This window comes from Anas acuta, chromosome 8 (genome assembly GCF_963932015.1).
Source record: "Anas acuta chromosome 8, bAnaAcu1.1, whole genome shotgun sequence".
NCBI lineage: Eukaryota > Metazoa > Chordata > Aves > Anseriformes > Anatidae > Anas > Anas acuta.
Window position 1 is genome coordinate 4814676 of NC_088986.1, and position 24560 is coordinate 4839235.

The following is a 24560-nucleotide window of genomic DNA, read 5'->3' on the forward strand; positions in this document are numbered from 1 at the left end:
ACGGCAATATTTAGGAGTGATCCCATCAGGAAAACACCTTCCTCATGACTGCTTCCTCCCCATCCCAGGCTAACTCAGAAGGCCTCACCTGTTAACAATGCACCCAGCGGATGCGATAGGCGAGTCTTGCATTAGCGGCACGTGCAAATTCTCTTTTGTTGAGGTGAAGCACAAAGGGCTGTGCTGGTGCTGGCTGCAGCGAGCAGCTTGGATAATGCACGGAAGCCTTGCAATGCACTTAAACTATTTTTCTTCATGGCCAGGTTCCAACACATACGCAGAGGGAAAGTGCCTGATTAGGATTGACTTAAGACAATACCAAATGCTTTACATACAGCACCTTAGATTAGATTTCCTCAATTAAACCACAGATTGGCTATACTTAGGTCAAGATACTGTTTAGGAAATTGAAGTTTTCCTTTCCTTCTCTCTTTTTTTTTTTTTTTTTTTAAATAGCCTTGCTGGTATATCCTGAACGAATCAAAACTTAGAAAAAATTAGCATGTAAATTTCAAACCCACATTTCTTTTCAATATGGAAATCACTGTGTTAACGTTTCTGATCTGCTGAATATGAGGGAGAACTGGAATTTCTTAAAGCCAGTTCTATCACAGAAATTGCGATTAAAGGAGACTGCAGATAGGGATGAAGCTGGAGCGCTCACTGCAGCTTTGTGCTTTATAATTGAATTTACGTCCCTCTGAATCGCAGGTATACATGAACTAGCCCCCGGTTTCTTATCCAAACTCTTATTTTTTGCAAAATATCTTTAAAATATTTGTTTCTGTTCTTTTGCATAAGAAGTCAGGTTCATCAGCTCCACTAGATGCATGTTAAAATGGGAGAAAAAATTGTGGGCCTGGCTTATGGTGTGCATTCTGGGTTGGGGAAGCCAGTTTTGTTACACACTCAGATATCTTAACTCTTCCCTGCCCCTTCACCCAGACAGTAAGTTTTAAGGATTTGTTGCTATTGTTTTTGTTTGTTTTTTTTTTGTCTCTGAGTTTATTAAAGTGCAAATGTCAACCATGGAAACAGCTATCACATGCAGTGCAGTACACTGAGAACCACTTTCCACACCATCAACAGAAGGTAAAAGGCTTCTTTGTGATTACCTAATGCACAGTTACTTGCACAAAGGCCAAAACTGAACCCAAACTCTGTGCCCTTCCACAAAGGCTATACCTAGAAATAAATCTCAATTTCAATGAACCAGTCAACACAACCTTCCCAATCAGTTGACAAAGTACATAATGTCAAGAAGGATGGAGTAGTCATAGAACTCAGTATTCTCTTCTGAGCTTCATGTTAATGATATGTTGGAAGAGATGCTTATACTCAGAACTTTTTAAAGTTCAGCGTCTTAGCAGAAGAAAATCATAAATATTCTTTATAATCCAAACAAAACCTTGCAATGGGCTAGTCTGGTTCCTATCTCAGAGGTGAGGATTGTCTGCCCAGAGATGCTGGGCCATGGGTACTACAGTTGTCCTGGGATTCAGTTTTGCTTTGCACTCTAAAAGAAAAAAACAAATGCATTGAGGTACAAAACACATGAATATAACATGATACAGAACACATGAACATGCTTTCAGCAACAAGAATAAATGTTACCATGTCTACAGTATCTACTTCACAGCTTCGTGAGATGAGGATAAATAAACTATTTCAAAACTTGGATTAAAAAAAAAAAAACACAAAAACTTAGAGATGAGTCTTACAAATATATTTTTTTTAAATTAAGGCAGCTTCAGCAAGAATTTCAAGGCTTTTTGTTGGAAACAGACTGTTTCTGTAACACTAAACATGCTTTGAATCCATAGTTCTGACTGACTGTCTAATTTTGATGCTTAAAACTAGCAAAGATAAGTGCATTACGTATGTGCAGCATCAGTTCTGCTGCAAAAGTCAGTGTTTGGTCAACAGGAATAATGTGGAAATTCTGAAAATCAGTTCATCTTTCAGGCATGGAGAGAGAAACCTCTGAATGAACCTTTAAATCCATGTCCCAAGAGGCAGACTGGAAATTCAGAATTATAGGAAGCTGTTGCCTTTTTGTAAGTAAATGGTGAAGAAAAATCAATGAGGGAAGGACTCAGGAAGCCAAAGGAAAGCACTAAGTGGAGAGCCCATGTCAAAGACCTTAAGAAAGGTGGCTGTAAATAGTTGCACAAAAATGAATCCTAAAACTTTAGAATACAACAATACAGAAGCTGGAGCAGGGATTTGTTTGGCTCACCTGAAGGGACGGATGTGAGATTCTTCCCCCCATCCCTCTCTGAACCAATACAAAAACAAAAACAAAAAAACCTGCACAACAAATGATACTTCAAGTTTTCAGGAACATGGCCTGCATGTCTCACCGGTATGATTCTGCGTGAGCTGCGAGATTTGTGCACCTCGGGAAATAAAGCTGCAGTTTCCAGCAGTCCTAATGTGTGTTGAAGGCACGATTTCATGTCCTGTGCTAGGGTCTCTCTTCCTTCTACATGGGTGCACAAAAGACTGATGGTAAAGAGCAGTAAAATGAAACGGAGTAGACAGAACGGTTACTTTGTTCAGACTTCATCTATTCTGATATGATTTGGCATTGTAATCACACAAAAAAAATATATATACAACAGATACGAACCAGTTGCTTCATTTTTTACACCACTGCCCACATCCCTGTGCTTGTACACACCTTCTGAAAAGCTGAACTCGACACACATGCTGCATGTGCACTTCTAACTTATTAAACTAAAACCTCCCGCTGCCTTTGCCTGATCAGCTCCAACTCCTGAGAACCAAACCGCCCCTGCCCATATAATATACACATATATATATTTGCCAACTAGTACATTACAAGCTATTTCTGAATTAACTCACCCAGGAGCTGGAGGTTAATGCTGGAGCCTAACTGACCTCTGCATGGTGTCTCTCTCCCGGCTGGGCTGAAGCAATGTTCGGGTGAATCTGTGGCTTGCAAAGCACAGCTGTCCAGTGGCTTATGAAGAATTGCACTTGGAGGAATTCAAGTTTGTTTAGTTCAAATACATCTACCCTGCTTTTCCTAATAGTCGTGCACGTACCAGTATAACTCAAACATCAGACCACAGTGTAACAGTGTAAAAGTTAAACTTTGCCTCCAGAAAGTATAACTGGAGGTCAGTAGTTTCTTCGCTTCTGGGAACCAGAAAACAGCCTATTTGAGGGTTAAAAAAAAATAAAAATAAAAATGATGAATCTTCTCAGAACATCTCCAAATGCAGCATGGATTTAAGTAAGGCTGTTTAATGGAGAGTTTCATCTCATCTGTTCGCTGAGGAGGTCCTTCCACCAGCTCTGGGCTGGAGCTCTACGTGCTTACCACCTTGACCTACTTGCTTCAATGCCTCTGCTGAAAGTAGCTTCGTCTCTTTGCTTTTCTCCATATGGAAACCTGAGACACTCTTGTTGCCTTTTTGGCAGGACTGGTGTTGCAGACCCATACACTTAGTTAATGTTTGCATGGGTCTGAGAAGATGCGAAGTGCCACAAGGTCTTATCCTACCAGCTAGAAATCCCACGTGCCTCCAGGAAGCAAGTATTGCTTCCTTAGGGAACGTGCTGCTGCTTAGCACTACTAATCCTGCTGGGTAGGAAATCCCAGAGGACAAGTGTAAGGCGAGACATCAGTACATCTACACACCTCTGAACTACAGATTACATCTAATGCACGAGCCCATTATCAGCTGGGCCACAGTTGTTTCCAGGACAAGTGCCTTGGCAAAATGCTAAATTGTGAGTGATGACTTAAACAGCCTCTTACATTTCAAATATACTTCACAGCAGGGACACGGAGATTCCTAATTGTTTCCTAGATGGGAATTCCTGTCTGTACCTGCAGCCACTTGGCCACCCTGTCCTGCTCCTTTCTGAGGAGCTTATCTCCAGCACCTAAAACATCCAGGTCTGTTTGCCTAACATTTACTGGCATCTCAGCACTGATCCAAAAGCTCCTAAGGAGCAAGATGCTGGCCAGATTTGGCTCTAGGGCTTTTTCTTTTGTTTTGTTTTGTATGAAGGCTTCTGTATTCTCTGTTCTTTCTTATACTGGAGCACAGGAGATATGCATCACCTGATAGCCACCAGGCACACTGTCAAAGCCATCCCTCACCCCAGAGTATTTTATTTCATAAGGATAATATAATAAAAGCTTATTACAAAACCTAGGAGTACTACAAATATTTCCAGTGTTTCCTTTAAAAACAAAATTGTTCTGCTGTCAGGTTTGTAATCCAAACACTGCCGTGTTGGATTCTGCATATGAGAACTTAACAGCAAAACGGATGGGTTTTTGGCAGCTTTCTACTTTGTGCGGCTTCTGGAAAAAACGGAGCTGGAAATTCACACTAGTGAGAATCAAAACGTAATCTGTAACAAAAGTAAGGCAATTTTGTGTTTGTTAAAAAAAGGGACTTCAAGTTGAAAACGTCCACTTAACTGCCAGTAGATGGCAAAAATATCCTGTATTTGTCTTCATTACCTAAAATGATTAGTACAAAAGGCTGAACGTGTCTTTCTCTTCCTTGCTTCTCGTAGAAACTTTCAGAAAGTATAAATTAAAGTGCAACTGTACAAAAAAAACAATTCCTAGCAAAAACCATCTAGGGTCATAAGAAGCTATCAAAAAAATTGTTTTGTTTTGTTTTTTTAACATCAAACGACCAAATTCCTGGGACCAGTAACATTGGTTCTCCTTTGTTTTCTTAAAACAAAACCAAAAAAAAGTATGAAAAAAAAAAAACACCCAGGATTTTTTGGCAAACTTTTCATAAAGCATTTGTCCCTTGACTGATTAGCCTATTATGTTCCTTCGCAATCAAGTAAATGGAATTAAATACCATAGCAAAGCCAAGCAGATGCCAACGCTGTCCATGAGATTAAGCCTACGCGATGAGAAGTAGTAACTCTTTTAAACAAAGAAGTCGTCACACGTGCACTAGACTTTACCCTCAAATAACAAGAATTTTAACCTTAAAAATCCCCACAGTTTGTCTGAAAGTATAAAATCCTATCCTTCAGATAGTAAAGGAACAGTGAAATGTTCAAGATATCCCTGCCTTCTCCATGGAGCGGCGAGGTCCCAGCCCCTTCAGAATCAGGACAGCAGAGCTCTTTGTTCTCAGATCCTCCGGTGGGCGAAGGCAGGCGGCTTTGGCAGAGGTTTTGGGGTGGTGACGATGGCCAAAAGCTTCCTACGGGAAAGGTGAGAGGTAAATGTGCCAGGGCCATGCTGCTGGCTCTCGAGTGTGCAGGGAAGCTCCCCCTCCACGAGAATATTGAGGACAAAGTGCTGGATTTGGGGGGGCTCGGGAGCATCCTGTCCCACATCTGCAATGGGAGCTTTGCACATCCCACCCCTCACCCTTCTTTAGTAGGGGAAAAAGAACACAGGGTAGGATGGCACACTGCAGCAGTGCAGGAGCACTTCAGCAGCTGCTGGTTTTAGGAGAAAAGCATTGCCAGAGGCTCACATCCTCCCCCCGTTTGGAGCAGCACAGGGGTTTCAACATGAACCTCACTGCACACTGTGTTTGTCGTAGAAATAGATGCTTGGCCACAGCTCTGTAAATTCAGGATCAACCAGGAGGAAGGCGTCTACCAAAAAGTCAGCGATACGTTTGCTACTTTAAAGCCATGCCCGTGTTTCCCATTTGGTTCACAAGGAAAAGTCCATTGTATACATTTCACCCAGGTCTAACGAGTGAAATTAAGTTATTCCTGATTTCCTCAATGCCTTGTTAGAGGGGACTGGATCCTTTGAGAGTACAAAGGAGTACATTTTGGATCTTTTAAAAAAGGAATTGGTTCTGTGTCGCAGGCTATGGAGCGGTGAGGAGGACGAAGGAAGAAGAAGAAAGAAGGAACGGCCACGTCGGACCCGATCCTCACAGTGCGATACCGTGTGCTGGGGGAGCGGTGCCTGGCTCAGCGAGCCAGAGCCATGATCAGGCTGGCGCACATCTCGAAGAAGTCCATGGTGTGGCTGCCCAGGCGCGGGGGCACCGAGGGGATGCTGCCCACAAAGGAGCCGCTCAGGGACCCCATCAGCGACTGGCATTCGGTGGCTGCTGCGGCATCAATGCTCAGTCTCGGCCGGTGCAAACCTGCAGCAGAGCAGGAGCGCTGTGGGGTGGATGAGCCAGACCTCTGTTCCATCACCTCGTCTTCAAGGAGGAGAAAAAAAAAAAGGCAAGAAAAAATAAAACACAGCATTAGTTTGGCATGTTTGCTAAGGAACTAGTAATAGTAGTGGAGACGAATGGATCAGAAGGGCTTTAGGAGTTAGACTCAATGATCCTTGTGGGCCCCTTCCAACTTCAGTATTCTATGATTACAATTCTAACTGAACAGCACTGTGTGCTACAAAAGCATTCAGGAATGGAAAGAATGATTATTTCTCTTCCAAACCACCACACTTGCCATTTTGTATGTTTTACATCTCAAGTTGCACCATTTCCCACTCACCATCAATGCTTTTGAAGTCCAGGAGATAGCTGCGGTTGTCCACCTGGTACAGCTGCAGACTCATTTTGACGTAGTTGCCTGTCACCGGGTTCTTTCTGCGCACTCTGAGATGGTAGGAGTTCACCACCTGCAACGGGCAACTGGCTTTAAGGAATACCATTCAAGGAAGCATGAAGAATCCTTATTTTTTTCCTAAATACTAGCAAGACACCTTTTGAGGTAAATAAAACCAACGCAACATTTCTGAAAAGAGTAATTATTTTAAAATAAGCAAATGGCTTCATAACCTATTTCCTCGTAGAAGTTGTTTTTAAAAATGCTTCTTGGGGCTCTGATTCACCATCCCTGCTGGCAGACAAAGCCTTTGCAGCCTGTCTGCCAGGCACCAAGCTGACATTGTTGCTCCCCCAACAGCAGCAATGCCCAAATGAGCCACAAGGCCACTCGCACACCCGCATACGAGGACTGTGCCTGGGAAAACCGGGCAGGCTGGATGGTGGGGACCAGTAATCTGTCTCATCAGCACGCCTAAACTCAGTGTTCGTGAATCAGTCTTGAGCCGTGCTACGCATTTTCTCTTGCCACTTCCCACCCTACAATCTGCTGCATCTCATTTGCAACGAGATCTTTTCTCTGTGCTATATTTACGAAGCGATTGCATGGATGGGAGAGCTATTTTGACTAAGAGCCACAGCTGAAGTTATTCTTAGGGTGGAAAGGACTATTGTGAAACCTCCTTGTACAAAAAAAGCTCCACTGCCTACATAAAGGCGTTTGCCTGAGTCGCTTCGCAAAGCTACACCAGAAATACATTAGGTTTGTTAGCTCTCCTCAAAACTGCGCAGCTAAGAAATGTCTGGCTGTTGTAGGCATGTGCATCTGGAGACAGTCCATCTCTTCACTGGTGCCATGAAATCAGGCTTCTGGGCGCTACTTAGCTTTAAATACGTAACAATATTATCAAAATAAGGAGGAGATATGAGGCTTTGATGAAAGCCTGGGATCCAGCTGGGATGCAGCTACCAAACAAACAGCATTTCCTGCAGGCAGATGCTCGCTACTGAGCAAGATGAAGGAAGGTGTGCCAGCATGCTTGAAGGAACAAAGTTGCATGGGCACAAAACTTGGGCATTTTCCAAGTGCTGAAGTGTGACATTCAACCTGCAAAACCCTCTGGACCTGGACTGAGAAGAGTATTGACTCTGATGATGAAGATCTGGGCAGAAATTCTCCTATCTTGGTCCTGATGCTTGCACAAGGCTGCAGCAAAAGGCCAGAAGAGCCCACACCCACAACTGCAATGAGTTTTAGGAAGTTGGACCCTGTAGCCATAGTGAGGACTCGCTCATGGGTTTACTCATCTGAACGTGAAAAAGATTGTGACCAAATGCTGCGTACCTCTGCTGAAATATCTGAAGCAAATATTATCAACTAAAACGTCATCTGGGTTTAAATCAGGCTTCAAGAAGCTCAGCCCTAAACCATGGAAGCAATGTCTGGAAGCACATCTGGACACTGCTCCGGCTCTGTCAAGGAAAATGCCACCACATCAATAATATAAACAGCTTCAGTGTGGCTTCTGCCCCCCAAACACCCCAGCATCTCATCTGGGCCTCTTCTATGATGTAGCAGGTTTACAGGGCAAGGTTTTGGTAGTGGGGGGGCTGCATGGTCCTACATGGAGCTTTTTTCATTGTATTTTCTCTCCCTGTTCTTTTGAAGAAAAGGGAGTGAGAGAGGAGTGTGGTGGAGCTGAGCTGCCCATCAGTGTGAAATCACCACATAAGAAGGAATAAGGGAACACGTATCGTGCTATTTCAGGACACGTGGCTGCAATGGCCCAAGCAGAAATAATGGGACTTGCTTTTCTTGGGAGCACTCGAGATGACCTCGCAAGGAATTAGCCACTAAAATTAGAAATGTAACCAGCTCCTCTTATCCCCACAGCTAAACAAGGCAGAATTATCTTTCCAGCCAGAGGCTTAGGGCATTCAGGGAGAAAACGCTTATTTCATGCCATAAATAAATGGCATGGATACTGAGCCACAGCCAGCATCTTCACACAGTGTGTTGGTATAAATAAGCACTAGCAGGGACGATCACAAGGTGTGGGTATTTGGAAACAGGTGAGACTGACACCACACTTTTACTAACATTGTTGATCAACTCGGGTCATAAGAAAATAACCCTTGAAAACCTCCCCACAACATATTTCCTACCTTCCACTCAAAATCCAGCTGTTTCATAGCGCGGTACACCTCGGCCATAATGTCGTAGGGCTTGCTCTGGCTGCGGATCCCCAGATGCCACTTGGCCTTTTTGACAGTCAGGGGTTTGGGCTTTGTGGTGTTGAGTGCATCCAAAGGGCACCGTGCCTTGGGGCTGTCCGCTATCAAAGGTGGCATCCGCTCGGGGTGCGGCTTCACGCCAGGAGGGATGTGCATGGTGCTGTCGTCCATAAAGGAGCCAGTGGGGGGACTGGAGGCGAGGTAGAACTCGCTGGCTTGGTTCATGATCCTCCGGTTGTCGATGACAAGGTGGTAGGCGACTGCCAGCTGGTCCTGCGGGTCACCACTGTACAGGCTGTTCATCACCTCCGACTCGGTGCATTCAAATTTCTCACAGACCTCCCGAACCGCATCGTCGTCAATGACGGTGGCGTCGTAGGAAGGGTCCTCTGGGAAGAGGTAACTGGGCAGCTCTTCCTTAAACCATTCGTGTTCCCTGGGGAAAGACAGAGGTGCCACTGTCAGCTCTGGGCAACCACTGACGCCACTTTGGTGAAAAACTAGATATTTTTTGTACAGGAGAGGAGATGGAGAAAATGAGCTCTCTGGCTGCATATCTCTGGATGAGAAATTGGGTGGCTGCATGTACTCCACACAGGTTGCTTGGTCAAACTAGGACTAATCCTCAGACACAGAAAGGGGAGCTGGACCTGGTCCTGCATGGTTCCCCCAGCACTGCAGACACACAACTGCCTGCCCACCTGCCTCTGCAGCAAGAGGCAGCACTTAAAAGACACTCATGCTTTTTCATCCCCAAGGGTCTGATAGAGATGCTGAGACTCAGAGCTACCCTGGCCCCCAGTTCCCATGGATTTACAATGAAGTCGATGATAATTAAGTGGGTAAAAGCCACAGAGAGCCTTGGTGCCATGTACCAACTGTAATCTTACAATGTGTGCTGCAGCTCTAACATGTAATTAAATCCTCCAGTCTTAAGGACTCAAGAGATAAAAAAGGCGTTTATGATCTGAATTTAACTCAAATGGTTAAATTACAACCATCAATTGCAAAAATATATAAGAAAATAGGAAGTCCTGAAAGTGTCTGTAACACTTTTGCATATGCTTACCACACCAGCTACATGTAACGGCTACCATAAATTTCATAAAATGTACATACTGGCCTCCAGTTTTACACATTTTTTTAAAAATTACTCAAAGTTCTATTACCAGTCAAGAACTTTTAATGATACCTGAAGGCTCAAATATCTGCTTTAGAGCCCACTAGTTCCCTTTACCTTGAATACCCACAGTGATGCAGGCCAGCAAAGGCTCATGAGCAGTACACTCATTGACTACACAAGAAAAGGATGCTGCATTTAAAGATAAACCATTTGCTCACATTTTAAATTATATCTTATATTTTAAGATTAATTTAGTAATTCTTGTGTTCCTCTTAATTTTTTATTGAATGGACATTAAATACATTGACTACCCTTTTATTCTGAACGGGTATCCTGAGGGATATGTTCTTAAAATAAAATACTGAAAAATGGTTGATGAGTATTAAGTTCTTAGGATTATTGTGTTATAGACATGGTTTTCCTAAAAACTTTTAAGACATTTTGGAGGCTATTTTTATTATGCAGTAACACAGCATTACATATATGGAAATGTATACATATATATAAATTATATACATGTATACACACACACACACACACACACATATATAAAACTGCAGGAAGTTACCTATTGCCCTTTTTTCACATGCATTGGTGAAGCCATTGAGAAACAAAGCTACCACCCCAAGTTCATCATCACCCACCTCTCCATCAGCACAGAACACTGCAGGAGGGTTCCAAAATTAAATCCCTCAGGACAAAACCCAGCTGGATTAACTGACTACTCCTGTAAAGCACGCTGTGGGCTGACCTGATGTCCTTGATGGTTGCTCGCTTGAGGGGGTCAACCTGCAGCATGTGCATGAGCAGCGTGGCAACAGAGCGGTTGAGGTACTCGGGGATGTAAAACACGCCTCCCCGGATCTTCTTGAAGAGCGTGGGGACGTGCTCGTCGTCGAAGGGCAGCGTGCCGCAGAGAAGGGCGTAGAGGATAACGCCACAGCTCCAGATATCCACCTCCGGGCCGGCGTACAGCCTGCACAAAGACAAGGGCAGGAGAAAGGGGTCGCCCCTCTGCCCACCTCCCGCTCTGCTCTCCTTCCCTGGGCCCAGCTGCCTTAAAAACCTGTCTAAGTCCAAAGCCACACAAGGGTGATAGGCAATGACCTGCAGAGCTGGTGCTGGCTGACCACGTTCCTCCATGGTGTAAGGAACAGGTATGTGAGTGTCTCCCCCAGACCTATGGAAAAGCCAAAACCCGCATTTCCAGGAGCTCTGCCAGGCTGCTTGTTCCTTTGCCCCCAGGGCCGGGCAACTCAGCCAGCAATTTCTATTCATTCAGAGAGGCAGATTAAGTGGCAGTAGATACTATATCTCTTGAGTGTTTATTTTCAGTTGAAGTTTGTGTGCTGGTATGCAAGAGCTCCTGCTTCCGACAAGCTGCTAATGTGCTCCCTGGCATCACCACGTCAGGACACCCCAAATATATGGGTTTTGCTCCTGCTCTCCTGCTCGATTTGTTTGTTGCTTTTTGCTACAACTGATGCTTTCTTGGAGACTCTGGGAGGCAGTGCTACCCTGGGGCTGAAAAATCAAAATGGACAGGGGGAAATGGAAAGACAGAGGTCCGTTCATGAAACCTAATCATCCTGCACTTGCTGCTCTTGAAAACCTCTGCTGCAGCCACGCCTGGTCAAAAAAATAAAAAAAAAAAAGCACCAGTCGTGTATGCTGTCATTCTCTGAATGCTACCAGAGCACCAAAACACTGCCTTTGCTTCCAAGTGTGAGACTTTCCCCACTGAGTCCAGCAGCGAAGTTAGGGCATTTTGAAAATGCACTTATCAGTTCGCCACCCCCTGGTCCTGCCGCTGCGTGCCAGCTTTCAGTAGATAGGAGGCCGGATTGTTTGGCTGGTAGCCTCATTGTTTGAACAGTGGTTGGATTTTTAATACCAAATGAGCCATCCTTCAGTTACGCTGAAATCCAAGGTCTCACATTCTGGACCTGCCAAGGCAGCAGAGCCCTGGAAGCAGCTCACCTCCTCCAGCCTGCCATACCCACCCCCAGAGGTATATTTACCCCCTGGCAGAAATGGCAGATCGTTCCTCTCCCCCACAAACACAGCTCTCGTATGCTGTTACAGATTTGAGGAAAGGGCAGCTTGGCACATAATTCAAGGGTATAAATCACAGGAGTCACCGCACTGATGCTGTGAGCGGTACTGATGCGGGACGGCTGCAGGAAACACTGTGGTTGGTGAAAAAGTGCCACAGGCAGGTTTGGTTTTGCTTTTTTTCCTTACTTTGCTTGTTAATAAGCAGTATTGCCTCTATCCTTGGAACGATTACACTCTGCATACCAGGACCTGTAGGGACTAAATACTTCTTGTTAATCTGCCAGGTGCCTTCTCTCTTACATGAACTCAAAAAGAAATGCGATTCTGGCCTTTATTGAAAAGGACAAAGAGATAATGTTAATATTTTTTGGAATCACAGCAGAGTTTCTGGCATTGTGCCCCTCTTGACAATGAGGATTTGCTTGCTTTCATATATAGAGCTGTAGTCACAACAGGCTTTTTGGATGCTGGTCTAGTTTCTAGGATACTCTGCCAACACATGCGCCTGTGTAAACAGGCATAAAATAGTCACAATCACAACTTCAAACAAAATGCTGGATTTAAAAGTTACAAGTATAAATATACTGGACTATGGAAACTAATGTTCATGCAAAGGATGATTAAAACATATAGGGCGGATACTAAGGAGACAGGCAGCCTGAAAGACCACGCAGAGGGCTGTAAATTTGAAAATCTGTGTTTATAATCCGCACTATGCTGTTACAGAAAAGTAACGGAAATCGATGTAGTTTAGATTCTTGACAGAAAAACACGGGAGTTAAAATGTCTGTATCAATGTGACAAGACTGAACTCAGCCTTGCAGCCTGAGTTCAAATGCCATGTGCATGCAGCTGCTGCACACTGGCAGGATGCAGCTCAGATATGCCACTGCACTGGCGTTTTGTCAGTTCAATTCATCAATTCAAAACAAAACTATGACGGCTGAACCTACTGAAAAAAAAAAAAAAAAAAAGAGCCTAGCTTAAGGAACCAGAAACCAAGGATTTTCAATACAAGAGCTTAGCAGTGTAGGGAAGAAAGTAAAGAACATACTGATTGCTCTCTTAGTGAATGGTTTTCCTCATTAACATTGTGTTTTATATTATAGGTGGGCAGGAGAGAAGGGGGTGGCCTGAAAGATCCTTTCCAACTGAAACCTCAGTATTTGCATTCAAAGAGCAATTTTCATCCTCTTTAATTAGCAATATAAACAGTAAACATCTGCTATTAATAATTTCTCCAGAGTAAACAACTTTAGCAAAACATGTTTTGCTATTACAGCCATTGAGAAATGTAATAACCGAGAAAACCTTATTATTTTGCTAGTAGATTCACCCAAACATAAAACACAGACTGGAACCATTCAGCTGCTTTTACTAGATGTACAAAGCTGTTTCCAATCCCAAGAGCAAATTTAAAGATCACGTACTCACATGTGCTCTGATTAGAAGTGGCATGTCCTACCTTCCAGAGATGACTTCAGGGGCTGCATAATTTGGGGAACCACAGCTGGTGCGAAGAAATTCACCATCTGACATCATGTTGGACAATCCTAAAAAGAAAGATGTTCGCTACATACTGACATTTGATGTGAATGTCCAGACAGACAGGACTCAACAGAGGAAGAGAGATATGGCAAGTGGAGGGGGAAATTTGACATCATTTAGGCAGAAACCTCTGAGCTGCTTTGATAATCCTTAATATTTTCTTTTCACATCCATGCAAGGAATATCGACTCCAAGCTAGCTTTGCTTCTCTGAGTTGCAAAGCTCGGAGCCTTCTTTAGCAGAGGAAGAGAGATATAATTCACTCCAGAGTGTGTTGTTTATATGGGAATTGTGTGGGGTTGTGAAATTTGTAAATCTTTAAAAGGATTTATCACTGCTAGAAAAGACTGAATGGGACTGAGCTGGTAACACAGCTTTTACGTTGGATTTCTAACAGTAATGCCACTTAAAGACTCCTGTTACTGTTCATTTGGAAAATGAAGTGAGGCCAAGAGCACACAGCCATACTAAGGAGAACACACGTGAAAATATGCAGCCAGCTCACCCTGGAATTAACTGTGATGAGTCTGTCTTAAACATAAATTAACTAAATCTTTATATTAGGTGATTATAATAAAACATAGTGAAGATTTGCAAATGACCTTGCTTCTCCATTATTAATGCAAGCACAGAAGCAGCCTACAATAAGTAATCCCTGCTTTTGCTAAGAGGCCAGTGTTTATAACTGTGGGCTTTTCAGGTAGAGAAACTGCTAGTGGTTATGAAAACAGACTCTGGGTTTTGTAAGGCGTGCTACGCAGACACGCTCCAGCAAGCGGCTTGTAGCTGGCTGCATTTCTGGAATGCTGTTGGGGTCACATACCAAAATCAGCTATCTTCGCATTCATGTGTGCGTCCAGCAGCACGTTCTCCGGTTTCAGGTCTCGGTGGACAACCATGTGTCGGTGACAGTAATCCACTGCGGAGAGAATCTGCTGGAAAAGGCGTCGAGCCTCTGCCTCTTCAACCTGCAGACGCAAGGGGAAACCGGCCTGAAGGCTGCGGGGCTGGCGAGGGGAGGTTTGCCTTAGCAAGGAGCCAAAACTGTTTCACAGAGCGGAGACAAAACTATAACATGCTTGTGACCACGCTGGAACCAGGAGCAGCAAATGAAGCAGATTTCCCACTGGCATTTAATAACGTGCTCGTGTTTTCAAGCGATATAGCCCAGAACTGGGGGTAATGAGATGAAATTGGAAAACTAAATTTGGCTGAGCTGTCAAGGAGAACCTACTGGTGACACCTATCAGGCAATAGCCTGCTTTCACAAGGGGACAGGCTCTGTTGTACAGCATATGAAGATCAAAACACTGCAGAGGATGCTACAGGGATGATGATACTGCAATGATGCTACAGACAGAAAATCTACATATAAAATGATCAGGAGACTTATTGTTTATGCTGAAGACTTCCTAAATATTCCCTTCGTGAAAATTTAGTTTCTGAATGTGAGAGTTCAGAAAGGACCCAAATTGGTCATTGGAAAGATCCAAGTGGGCAAAATCAGAAATTATGCTGGAATCAGAACTGTATGTAAAAACGTAAATTAGTTAGCTCCATCTACCAGTGCAATAACCTAAAAAAAAAAAAAAATAAAATTGTAAATTTATTGACTTTTTGTAGTATAGAGAAGAAAATGGACTGATCTTTCACCCGAAGCCTTATTCTGGATGTTCATTTTAGTCCATTTTTGTCTCTTTGACCTGAGACTGCTCCCTAACTATGAGGATGTCCACAAGTGATTTTCTCTGTAACCATAATATCACCTTTCATGCACTCAACCTATTCCTCAGATGATTTATACCCAGTAGGAATACTGGCATTTGAAAATGTTGTTCAGATAAGCCACATCCTTAAAAAGTCTTCAAAAAGCCTGACATGGAGCCAAGGGGGAGTAGGGGGAGTCTGGAGGAGGAAAATGACTGGGATGGAGACCACACCGAGTGCTCTTTCCCCCCAATGCCCTGCACACACGTAAATCTGCTGCTGAACCAGGGGGGTTTGACAGGCAATCTATAACAAAAAATTAAAAAAATAAATATATGGTAGTTTTCCAAATATTTTCACTAAGCAACACGTTACCTTGGATATTTTGGTTTGCGTATCGAAATACATCACAGAATGTTGCAAAAAATGGCACACAACTTTTGTGCAAGGCGAGTACGAGACGCTCCAGATGGGATTGCTGTGAAGCAACTTCTATTTTGGGCCTTAACCTTAACCGTGTTCCCTGTAGCAGCCGTTTTACTCCTAAACATCATCCTCTTCCCACACAAGTGTTTGGGCTGACACGGTACTGGCACTTACACGTCCATGTTTACAGATGTAATCAAATAATTCTCCGCCAGATACATATTCCATGACCATGAAGAAGTCTGTTGGTGTGCTGATGACCTGGTACCTTCAAAAACACAAGGGGAAAATAGAACAATAGTAAGAAATGGAAAGGCTTTTAAACAGATTATTAGTGTCGCATCAATCCTTAAAATAAGCAGTGCTCAGATCTTGCATTTATAATTGCTTTCCATTTCTGAAAAGCCATCTCTTATTTCAAGGGGCAAGTCAGGATAATCTTTCACTTGGCTATGAAAGAATCTCTTTTACAGATTTACCTTCTTCCTTCAAGCTTTTCAATAATCCTCTAAAATCTCTGCCAGAGAATCCTATTGCAATTAGGGCTGTCCTGACTTTCAAATTTCCATTTTGGCTATGATCTGCAACAAAATCTTCAGAAATGAAGGCTTTATTAAAATGGGGATGGGAATGGGGTGTATTTGGTTTCCCTCTTGGTGAAGATAAATAAAGGAAGTCTAGACACTAGAGGGAGCTGCCCTTGGAAAGGTATAAAGACAAAGATGAGTGCTCCAGATTAATGTTATTTTTCAAACATTAAACTCCTTTATATTCTAATGATAGGTGTGTGGGGGAAAAGAGTATCCCCATTGACTTGCAAATTTACTCTCCACCTCCGCTAAACGATCCCAGAGTGCCACAAATGCACTTCAGTTTCCCAGCTGGCAGAACCTAACGGTGATGAGCTGCGGTCAATGCAGCTGTAGTAATTCATAGCAGCACCAGCCGAGGTGCCCTGTTTTAGACACATTATTTGCCTCCCCACACCCTTTTTTTTTTTTTTTTTTACAATTGGTAAATAGATTTCAAATTGTTTTCAGAGATCAGCAAGTGAGCAGGTGTTAGTTCAATAAGGATCAATAGGATCAACTTAATTTTTCTGAAGTGCTTTGCACCCAGACATCTAAGTTGTTAGTAGCACTAATATTTCTTTCATTTATATGTAAAGTGATGGGACATCGCAACGGACTGAAAGAGGAGGTTTATGTACTGTAGTCTCCTCCTCACCTCTTTTCTTTATCGCTGCATTTCAGGATTGCAGTATTTACTGTAGGACACCAATGTTTTTAAACTGGTTTTAATTTCTAGGCTTTAAAAGGTTGTTTGATAAATGTGTGAGCGGGACTTGCAGGATACTGCATGCACAGCTGAGGACTCTTGCTGGCTTTTTTGTAAAATAATACCAATGTGTTCTCCAATAAATCCAGGGAACTGTGAAGTTACTCTAAAGTCAACAGTTGCTGCATGGTTAGTTATTTAACTGTAGGGAGAATTTGTTTTCCCTTGCCTCTAAGTCCCAGGTATTTGCTATATCTCATGCCAGTTTTAAGGCTGACCTAAATGTCAACTTATCCTCGCAGTTACCATTCAACAGCTTTCTTTTATAGAAATGCCAAAGATATTATCGAGTGCCTCATTAATGTGGACTGGCTGCACAAACTGGGGATTGAGAAGGAATCCCAGAGGCTGGAGTGCAGGTGCTGATTTACAACTTAAATTCAGGTTCATCAGAGTGGCAACGTTGAAAACTTATGTCTGAATAATAAATAAATAAAAATGTTCCTTTAAGCTCTGGATAATCAGGCCATTAAAACATAAATCCTATTGAATTCAGGCCAAAGCTTCACTCTAAGGGCCTGGCTGTGCTGTAATTCCTCAGGCATGATTCTCAGTAGCTTCAAGTCCTGAAATACCAACCCAAAAAAGGGAAAAATCACAGAAATTTCGTATAGCATCCCAACACAGGAAAGTACAGATCCTCAGATCCTCTCCAGGCAGCTTTGTAATGGCCTCGGCAAGGAAAATAGGATGTTTTGTGCAGCTTTAGCTAAGCCAAACTTGGTGCAGGGACAAGTCTGATGGCTGGTATAATGGCCCAAACTCCCAATGGTAGACACATTTTCCATCGTTTCTCAATGTGTTGATTGTGTCCCCAGGCAAATTAGCAGGAGGATTCTCAATAAACCAGCATTTGGCTCTAAAATGCAACAACTTGACCACGCACCTAACATCCTCTACAACTATAAGCCTTCTGTTGAAGCCAAGTCGCCATGTGAAGCCTTTGCAGATGGCACAATAAGGTGAACACATGGAAGAAAATGTACTTACAGTTTGATAATATGAGGGTGCCGGAAGAGTTTCAGGTTTTGAATTTCTCGTTTGATCTTCCCAACCACATCCAGGCTGCGTATTTTCTGTCTGTTTAGTATTTTTACTGCCACTTTGTGCCCTGTCAGCTGGTGTTCGCCAACTAAATAGAAAGAGAGCATTGCAAAGTCACTAAACAGAGAACCAAGGTTCACATAAGCAACTTAAGATACTGAGATAGACAATTTCTAAGCAAAAAGCAACTCTCGTAGGGAAAAAGCAACAGAACTTGGGATGTTCTGCATGTAGTCTGGATATTAGGACTTTATTTTCCTCAGCTTTCCTATATAGTATATATTTCCTATATACTCTTCACGTTTCTTAAGCCCTCTTTCAGAGAAAAAAGTTGGAACCAAACACCCAGGAAAGTGGCAGGTTTAAAGGATGCAAAATGATGCAGCATTTCATACAACGCCTTAACTACAACAGCAGAAATCAGTGCCACAATATATAAATGACTTTACAACTAGATTTGGCACAATTGTAAAGCAAATCCCAATAGACCTATTCAAAAAGACAATTTGGATAAAGAATGACTGAGTGCTTAAAAGTCAGCTTGTGTCTCTTCACTTTATTATTTTCCCATTGAAGTGTAGGAAGAAAAGAGGGGACTTATCTGCAAAGAGAGTTACTGGAGGTGTTCATACCCAAAGCTAATTTGCAAGGATTTATAGCACGAAAAGGTTACAGCGATCAGAAGCAGATATATTTAAATGGCAGCAGAGAATCTCCACTGTCACGCATGGGTTGAGTAAATCCCTGATAAACCAAATCTTAAAACTAGAACATCACGCTTCCTTAAGAAAAAAGATATAGAGATTTTTCCCTGCCCAAAACAGGACTGCGGGATTTGCATTACTAAAATGAATTTCTATTTATACTTCCTTAAGTGTGCTTCTTGTTTTGATGACAAGCAGCAGGAACACCACACTGGAGAGTAAGAGCTCCAGCAAATTCTGCTTGTAGAAAAGACACAAACTTTAATATGTGTTTTTATAATATCCACATGGTGCACTTATAGTGATGCTTATCTCCTGCACGCATCAGGACAAACAGTGACCATAATCTGAAGTAACACCATGGTTACTGGTGTAATGGCACTAATTTATCAGTAATGCAAAATGAATTCAGAATTTAATCCATTTGCTATCAACAAATAGACTATTTTAAAAAGGAAAACAATTGCTCTGTGTTGCAGGAAGCAAAATTTATAGTCAAGTTAAACTGCTGAAACTGCTTGAAAACTGTCAATCAGGTGTTTACATCTAAAAGGGTTCTCTGGCCACAGGCTACCCCTCTGCAGTATCTCAAGGTGTGACACTCAAAAAGGTGGCATAGAGATGGCTTTCTAAAGACTGTAGGCAAAACCTGCTTACGGTACGTATCTGGTCTCTCTAATCATGAATATTACCCCTTCAATAATAACATAGAGCACAAGGAGTTAATAATTATGAGCGAACCCTGTTATTATGTTATTAGAGTCTGTAATTTTGGAGCCTTTAACGAGGTGATCAGAAGCAACCTGCATAAGCAGGCAGCCTGAGAAGGACCGGACGGCAGCACCAGCACTGCTTGGGGCACGCAAGGTCACTATTATTAGCCACGAGATAAGACCTGCCGGAGATTCTTTCCTCAATAAGAGCATCCTAAAAATAAAACACTTTACTGCCCTTGAAAATTAAAGCACCACTTTGCATGTCCATTTTATTCCTCGTAATACTTAAACTACCAGATGAAATGAAAATAAACTCAGCTTTGCAGTTTGGATGCAATTTAGGGATTAGCTGGGGGCTGAAGTAGGGAGGTAATTCCTCCCGTGTGGTACAAGGAGAGCACTGAAAATAGTCAGAGGAGGCATTTTCCCTGGTGAACATTGGGGATGGGAGAGCAGGGCAGTGCTGGACTTGCCCTGCTGCAGGGAGGCTGTGCTGGAGCAAAACTCTGCAAAGCAGCCTGTGTGCAAGGGGTGCAAAAGCCTGCCCCAGGTTTACTGGCCAGGGCACAGCTTCTTCATTCACTGCAAGAAATCCTCCCCAACTTGCTGTGCTTTGGCCAACAGAAGGCCTGCAAAAGGCACCGACCTCTCCTTGCCCGGGTTGTCATGGCTTATGCACAGCACACGCTGCACCAAGAAGGCTGGGGAAGGCAGAACAGAGGGGGAGCAACAACTGCAGCGGGTGTCTTCAAGACATTTGACTTGGTTGACCTTTGTGCTGCAATACCTCTGCCCTCTTCTTCCCTACCTCTGTGGCTGGGAATGCAATACACTGCATTTTGAAAGCTGCCCTTGCTTCATTTAGCCCCATTCAAGAACTGTAGTGCACTAGGGCAGTACTTGGGAAAACGAGGACCAGCAAAGCAAAGTGGCTTATGGCAGAACTAGGAAGAAGACTCAGATCACTGCCATCCTTTGTTCAAGACAAGTCTGTCTGGCCTTACCCCAGTATATACTTCGGGGAAAAAAAAAAAAAAAAAAAAAAAAGGCCATTCCCGGAATGAATAATTACTGTTTTTAAACTACTGCCGAATAGTTCATCTTCTTTCCACCCATGACAAACAACACTCAACTCTGCAAAGGTTTTCTAGTTCAAAAGACATCAATAATTAAAAATAAACAGTCTATTTTGTAATCCATCTTTTGCTTACAGTAAGCATTAGATACAGAGATATTATTGTTTCGGTCCCCTGTGGCTTGTTAAGCCTACTCGAACGTCTTGAGAGAGACAAAGAGAGAATATAATTTGCTATGTGGTGGGTGTCTTTTAAGCCTTTTGGGTCCCTCCTGCTGCAGCCTGCGGACACGGGAATTTCCACACATGGCTCTAGGGACAATTTTCCCCTCTGCTCACTAAGTTTCCAACCCAGCACACGCCGGGAGGACGGTGCAGCCCTGGCACGGGGAACACCAGCAGGTCCCACGTGCTTGGGTAGGGCTGAAAGCCATCTCCGTGCTCATGGGTTTGTCCTCTCCTGGTCCCTGGGATGGTGGTACTGAGAGAGCCTTCTCCTTCCTTCTCCCTCCCTCCCCAGATTAAGAGCCCACGGGGAGGAGGGAGGGCTGAGCAGCAGTATTAGGAGAGGGATTGGTGCACATCTCGTCTTTTAGTGGCAAGTGCTCTGGTAAGCTCCCCCACAGCTTAAAATCAGCAACCAGGGCTCCTTCAGGGCAGGTAGAGGAGACAGATTTGACCTTGAGATGAGGAGCAGCCCTGCGTACTGAACAGAGGCCCTAAACTCCTAAAACTGGCACCAAACCAGACGTGGTGCGAGTGTCCTCTGCCACTACAGCATCTGCTTACACATGGGACTGCCTGGGGACAAGAACACTTCAGTATCAGATGCTACTAGAGAAAGAAGAGAAGATACAACAAATCAGTTTCTGATAGAAGACCCTTTTTGTTATGTTATTTTTACATGAGAAAAAGATGAGGATGGATAGTGTTTATCTTGCAGTGAGCCAAGATAATCACTGAAGTCCCTTGCCAGCGTGGCTTTTTACATGAAGCCCACCTCTGGGTATGTGTTTGGCACAGCTCAGGCAGCACAAGCACTTACGTTTTTTGCAAATACTTTACAAGGACTGTAAAAGTTTAGGGAAGGAAGAGGAAACTCCTTCCCTGTCAGCTGTGCTGGCCCTTATCTTAGCCTGAAGTTACAAATGAAATCAATCCAAAGCATATATTTAGCCATGACGTATTACTCCTGTCCCAGTGCCACTTGCTGATATGTTCTGTCACCGTTCCTCTCCCTTTCCTTCATCTGTTCAGGCTCTTCTAGTTGATCATCCTGCAGTGCAAGGTTTGTCCTTTAGCAGCAATGGAAAACAGGACCTGACCCTGCCTTGAGCCCTACGAACAGATATAAACATAACCCAAGATCTGCAGGTCCCTGGGGACCATGAATTGATAACTTCGGTGGCCAAGAAGCATAGGTACAAAACCACCAAGTGGCCACCTGGGACGCTGAGCATGACACCACAAGAAGAAACACTGCAGCAATTCCTTCCCGCTGCTATATTGCTTCCCTAAGCTCCAAATCCACAATACGGACACCTCAGCTCTATTTTCTGCAAATTCATCTCGTCTTGAGTGTAGAGGTCAGGGGGAATAACTATCACCAGCTCTCTCCGGATTTGGCAAAACCCTGTGGCACCAGTGGCAGCTCCGAGCCTTCCTCCGAAGCCTGCTGTCCATCCACACTCACATCCATCACCTTCCTCCCCTGTAACAAGTGCTGTATTCCCATCAGCTCTTCCAACTGGGATTTCGGCATTAGCACCAAAATCCTGCTCTCGTCTCTCAACCTATCTGCTCCCCTCACCTCGTGCCTTGTGTGGTCTTCCTGTAAATGAGATTAAGGAACTGAAGGGGCTTAAAAGTAACTATTTCTTTTAGCTTTCAGTGAGGCAGGATCATGCACCAATGACACAGGCAGCGTTGAGGCAGAACGAACATCCCAACAGGGCAGCAGTGACTTTTGCTATCATACCTCTGGTTTCTGATAGCTGGAAGTGACTCCTCAGCTCCAGCCACAAATTCAAGCTCCGTTAGCATCCATCCCATCGCCACTAAATCCTCCCCCCACCCTTCCACTGCCATGTTTCTGCTTCCTTAATACCTTCACGGTTGGAAATTGCAATTTATTATTTCTTAACCATGGAGAGTAAGGCAGAAAAAGTGCCTCTCGCAAAGTCTTGTGCAAGGCAGGTTGAAGAAAACACATCAGCAACAAGAAACGCGGCACGGATGGCCCCAGCCTGCTGAGTGCAGAAGTAATTATTACACACAACGTACACAAAGCTTGAAGCAACCAGGAAAAAAATCTCTTTGCTTTCCCTGTGTTTTCTGCTAAACACGGTGAATACGGTCTTTTCTAAAGCCCATTAGATTAAAACACTACAATTCTGCACAAACAGGAGATCCAGGTTCTATGTCTCGGTTTCCGATCTCACATCCAAATTTCACCTGTCAAACACCAACTGCCATCACAGGCAAAATACTATGTGAAAAATACACAAGTATAGTGCGTACTACTTACTCATATAAGGCTTTGAGTTTAGAAATCATTTTTGTGTTATTTTAAACGTGTCTCTGAAACTGTTCTTAACCAAAGCGGGGAGATGTATGCGCTGGGAGCGCTGGTGCTAGCTACTCCTGAAAGGTAGCTAAGGAAAACAGGCTTTGTTGGCAGGCTTAATTTGGTCCGCAGGAAAAAAAAATGCTCTTGGAACACTTTTTGAGGTCCGCTGGCATACAGGAGTGATTTAAACAGTCCTTACTGTTAGAAGTATTTATTCTGATAATTCTTTAGTCGCTAATTTGTGGTTTGGGATTAAACGCGGCAATATATTTTTAGGGGCCTGATTAATGGTCACAGGTGGATTTAGCTCCAGCGGTCGAGGTGTTTTCTCTCCCCTGCTGTCAGTTTTGGTTTATTTTAATACTCCGGCCGCCAAGCGCGGGCACATCTCCTGTCTGAGCAGCCCCTGGGCGCTGCGGCAGCCTCCCATGGCAGGGCCGGGGACAGCCCAGCGGGGCAGATGCTCCGCACCAGCAGTCTGGAATCACAGCTCTTCATTTCCCTTAGATAACACAATTTTATAAAGCTTTTTAAATTTATTTATTTATTAATATCATGACTCAGTGCGAAAATGGCAGATTTGGCAGGAAAAAGAGAAAGAAATCTTAGTGTCAGGTAAAGCAAAGCTGGTGCCTCTCTTGAGTTGCCCTCTCCGGGGTGAATCCCAGGGGACCCCCCCGAGCCCCAGCCCTGTCTGGCCGCGGGGCTGCTCGCACGGGGAAGGGGGGTGCACAGCAAAAAGACCCCCTCTCTCTCCCTCTTCCTCGCATCCCCCCGGCTCAAAGCGAGCAGGATAAGCAGCCCACAGCCCGTTTTCCACGCAGGGCTTGGCAACGCCGACCCTGCCGCCCAGCCTCCCGCATCGCCGGCCTCCCGCCACCGGTTCAAAGTTTTGCTGGGGGCACCGCAGGCGCTGGGGGCAAAGGGGGGGGCCGCAGCCGCTGCTACCAAAGGGCCAGCTCGGCGCTCCCTCGCCCCTTTCCCCCCACACACCCCCAATTTGCAGGGGCCGCCCCATCCTCTGCGCCCACCCGGCGCGGCGCCAGCCTCCGCCCGCCCCCGGGATGCAGCGCGGAGAGGGGGCGATGCCCGGGGAGGGGAGGGGGGGGGAGGCGACACGGGGCGACACGGAGACCCCCCCCCTCGCCCAGCCAAGCCCCCTCCCCTCCCTCCATCCCCTCCCCTCGGTACTCAGCTCTTGACTTTGCCGAAGGTGCCGACCCCCAGCGTGTCGCCCAGCACGTAGTGGCCGATCTTCACCCGCCCGTCGTGCTTCTGCTTCTCGGCCATCTTCGCCCCCCGCCGGCGGACCACAATGCGCAGGGCTGGCCGGGCACGGCACGGCTCTCAGCACGGCTCGGCACGGCTCTTAGCACGGCTCGGCACGGCACAGCAGCGCAACGGGCGTGCGCAACGGGGAGCGGCGGCGGCGGCCCGGGCTGGGTGCGCGGGGGCGGGGATGGGCGCGCCCG

General features: G+C 44.6%; 1 protein-coding gene across 4 annotated transcripts; it reads right to left on the bottom strand.

Moving 5' to 3' along the window:
* Window positions 1-972: 972 nt before the first annotated feature.
* PRKAA2 (protein kinase AMP-activated catalytic subunit alpha 2) lies at window positions 973-24506 on the bottom strand. 4 transcript variants are annotated; one of them, XR_011099100.1, is made up of 10 exons: window positions 24285-24506; window positions 17971-18112; window positions 15817-15910; window positions 14333-14477; window positions 13427-13514; window positions 10655-10879; window positions 8712-9216; window positions 6493-6619; window positions 2364-6191; window positions 973-1516 (listed from the first exon to the last, which is right to left on the bottom strand). XR_011099100.1 is itself a non-coding variant. In XM_068691083.1 (10 exons), exons 1-9 carry the CDS (start codon window positions 24376-24378, stop codon window positions 5953-5955), a joined length of 1659 nt encoding a protein of 552 aa, XP_068547184.1. In that variant the 5' UTR covers window positions 24379-24506; the 3' UTR covers window positions 973-5219; window positions 5927-5952. The 4 variants fall into 4 exon arrangements, 3 of the variants coding, with proteins under 3 accessions (XP_068547184.1, XP_068547183.1, XP_068547185.1); XM_068691083.1 differs by having other exon boundaries at window positions 973-5219; window positions 5927-6191; XM_068691082.1 differs by having other exon boundaries at window positions 973-6191.
* Window positions 24507-24560: the final 54 nt, after the last annotated feature.

What these genes read in the sequence shown, in the direction of transcription:
- PRKAA2 (XM_068691083.1), bottom strand. Translation starts at nt 24,378, where the DNA reads ATGGCCGAGAAGCAGAAGCACGACGGGCGGGTGAAGATCGGCCACTAC. An exon ending in CACCTTCGGCAAAGTCAAGA is followed by an intron (nt 18,113 to 24,284) that starts GCTGAGTACCGA and finishes CTTTCTATTTAG; the next exon opens with TTGGCGAACACCAGCTGACA. An exon ending in CACCCTCATATTATCAAACT is followed by an intron (nt 15,911 to 17,970) that starts GTAAGTACATTT and finishes GTGTTTTTGAAG; the next exon opens with GTACCAGGTCATCAGCACAC.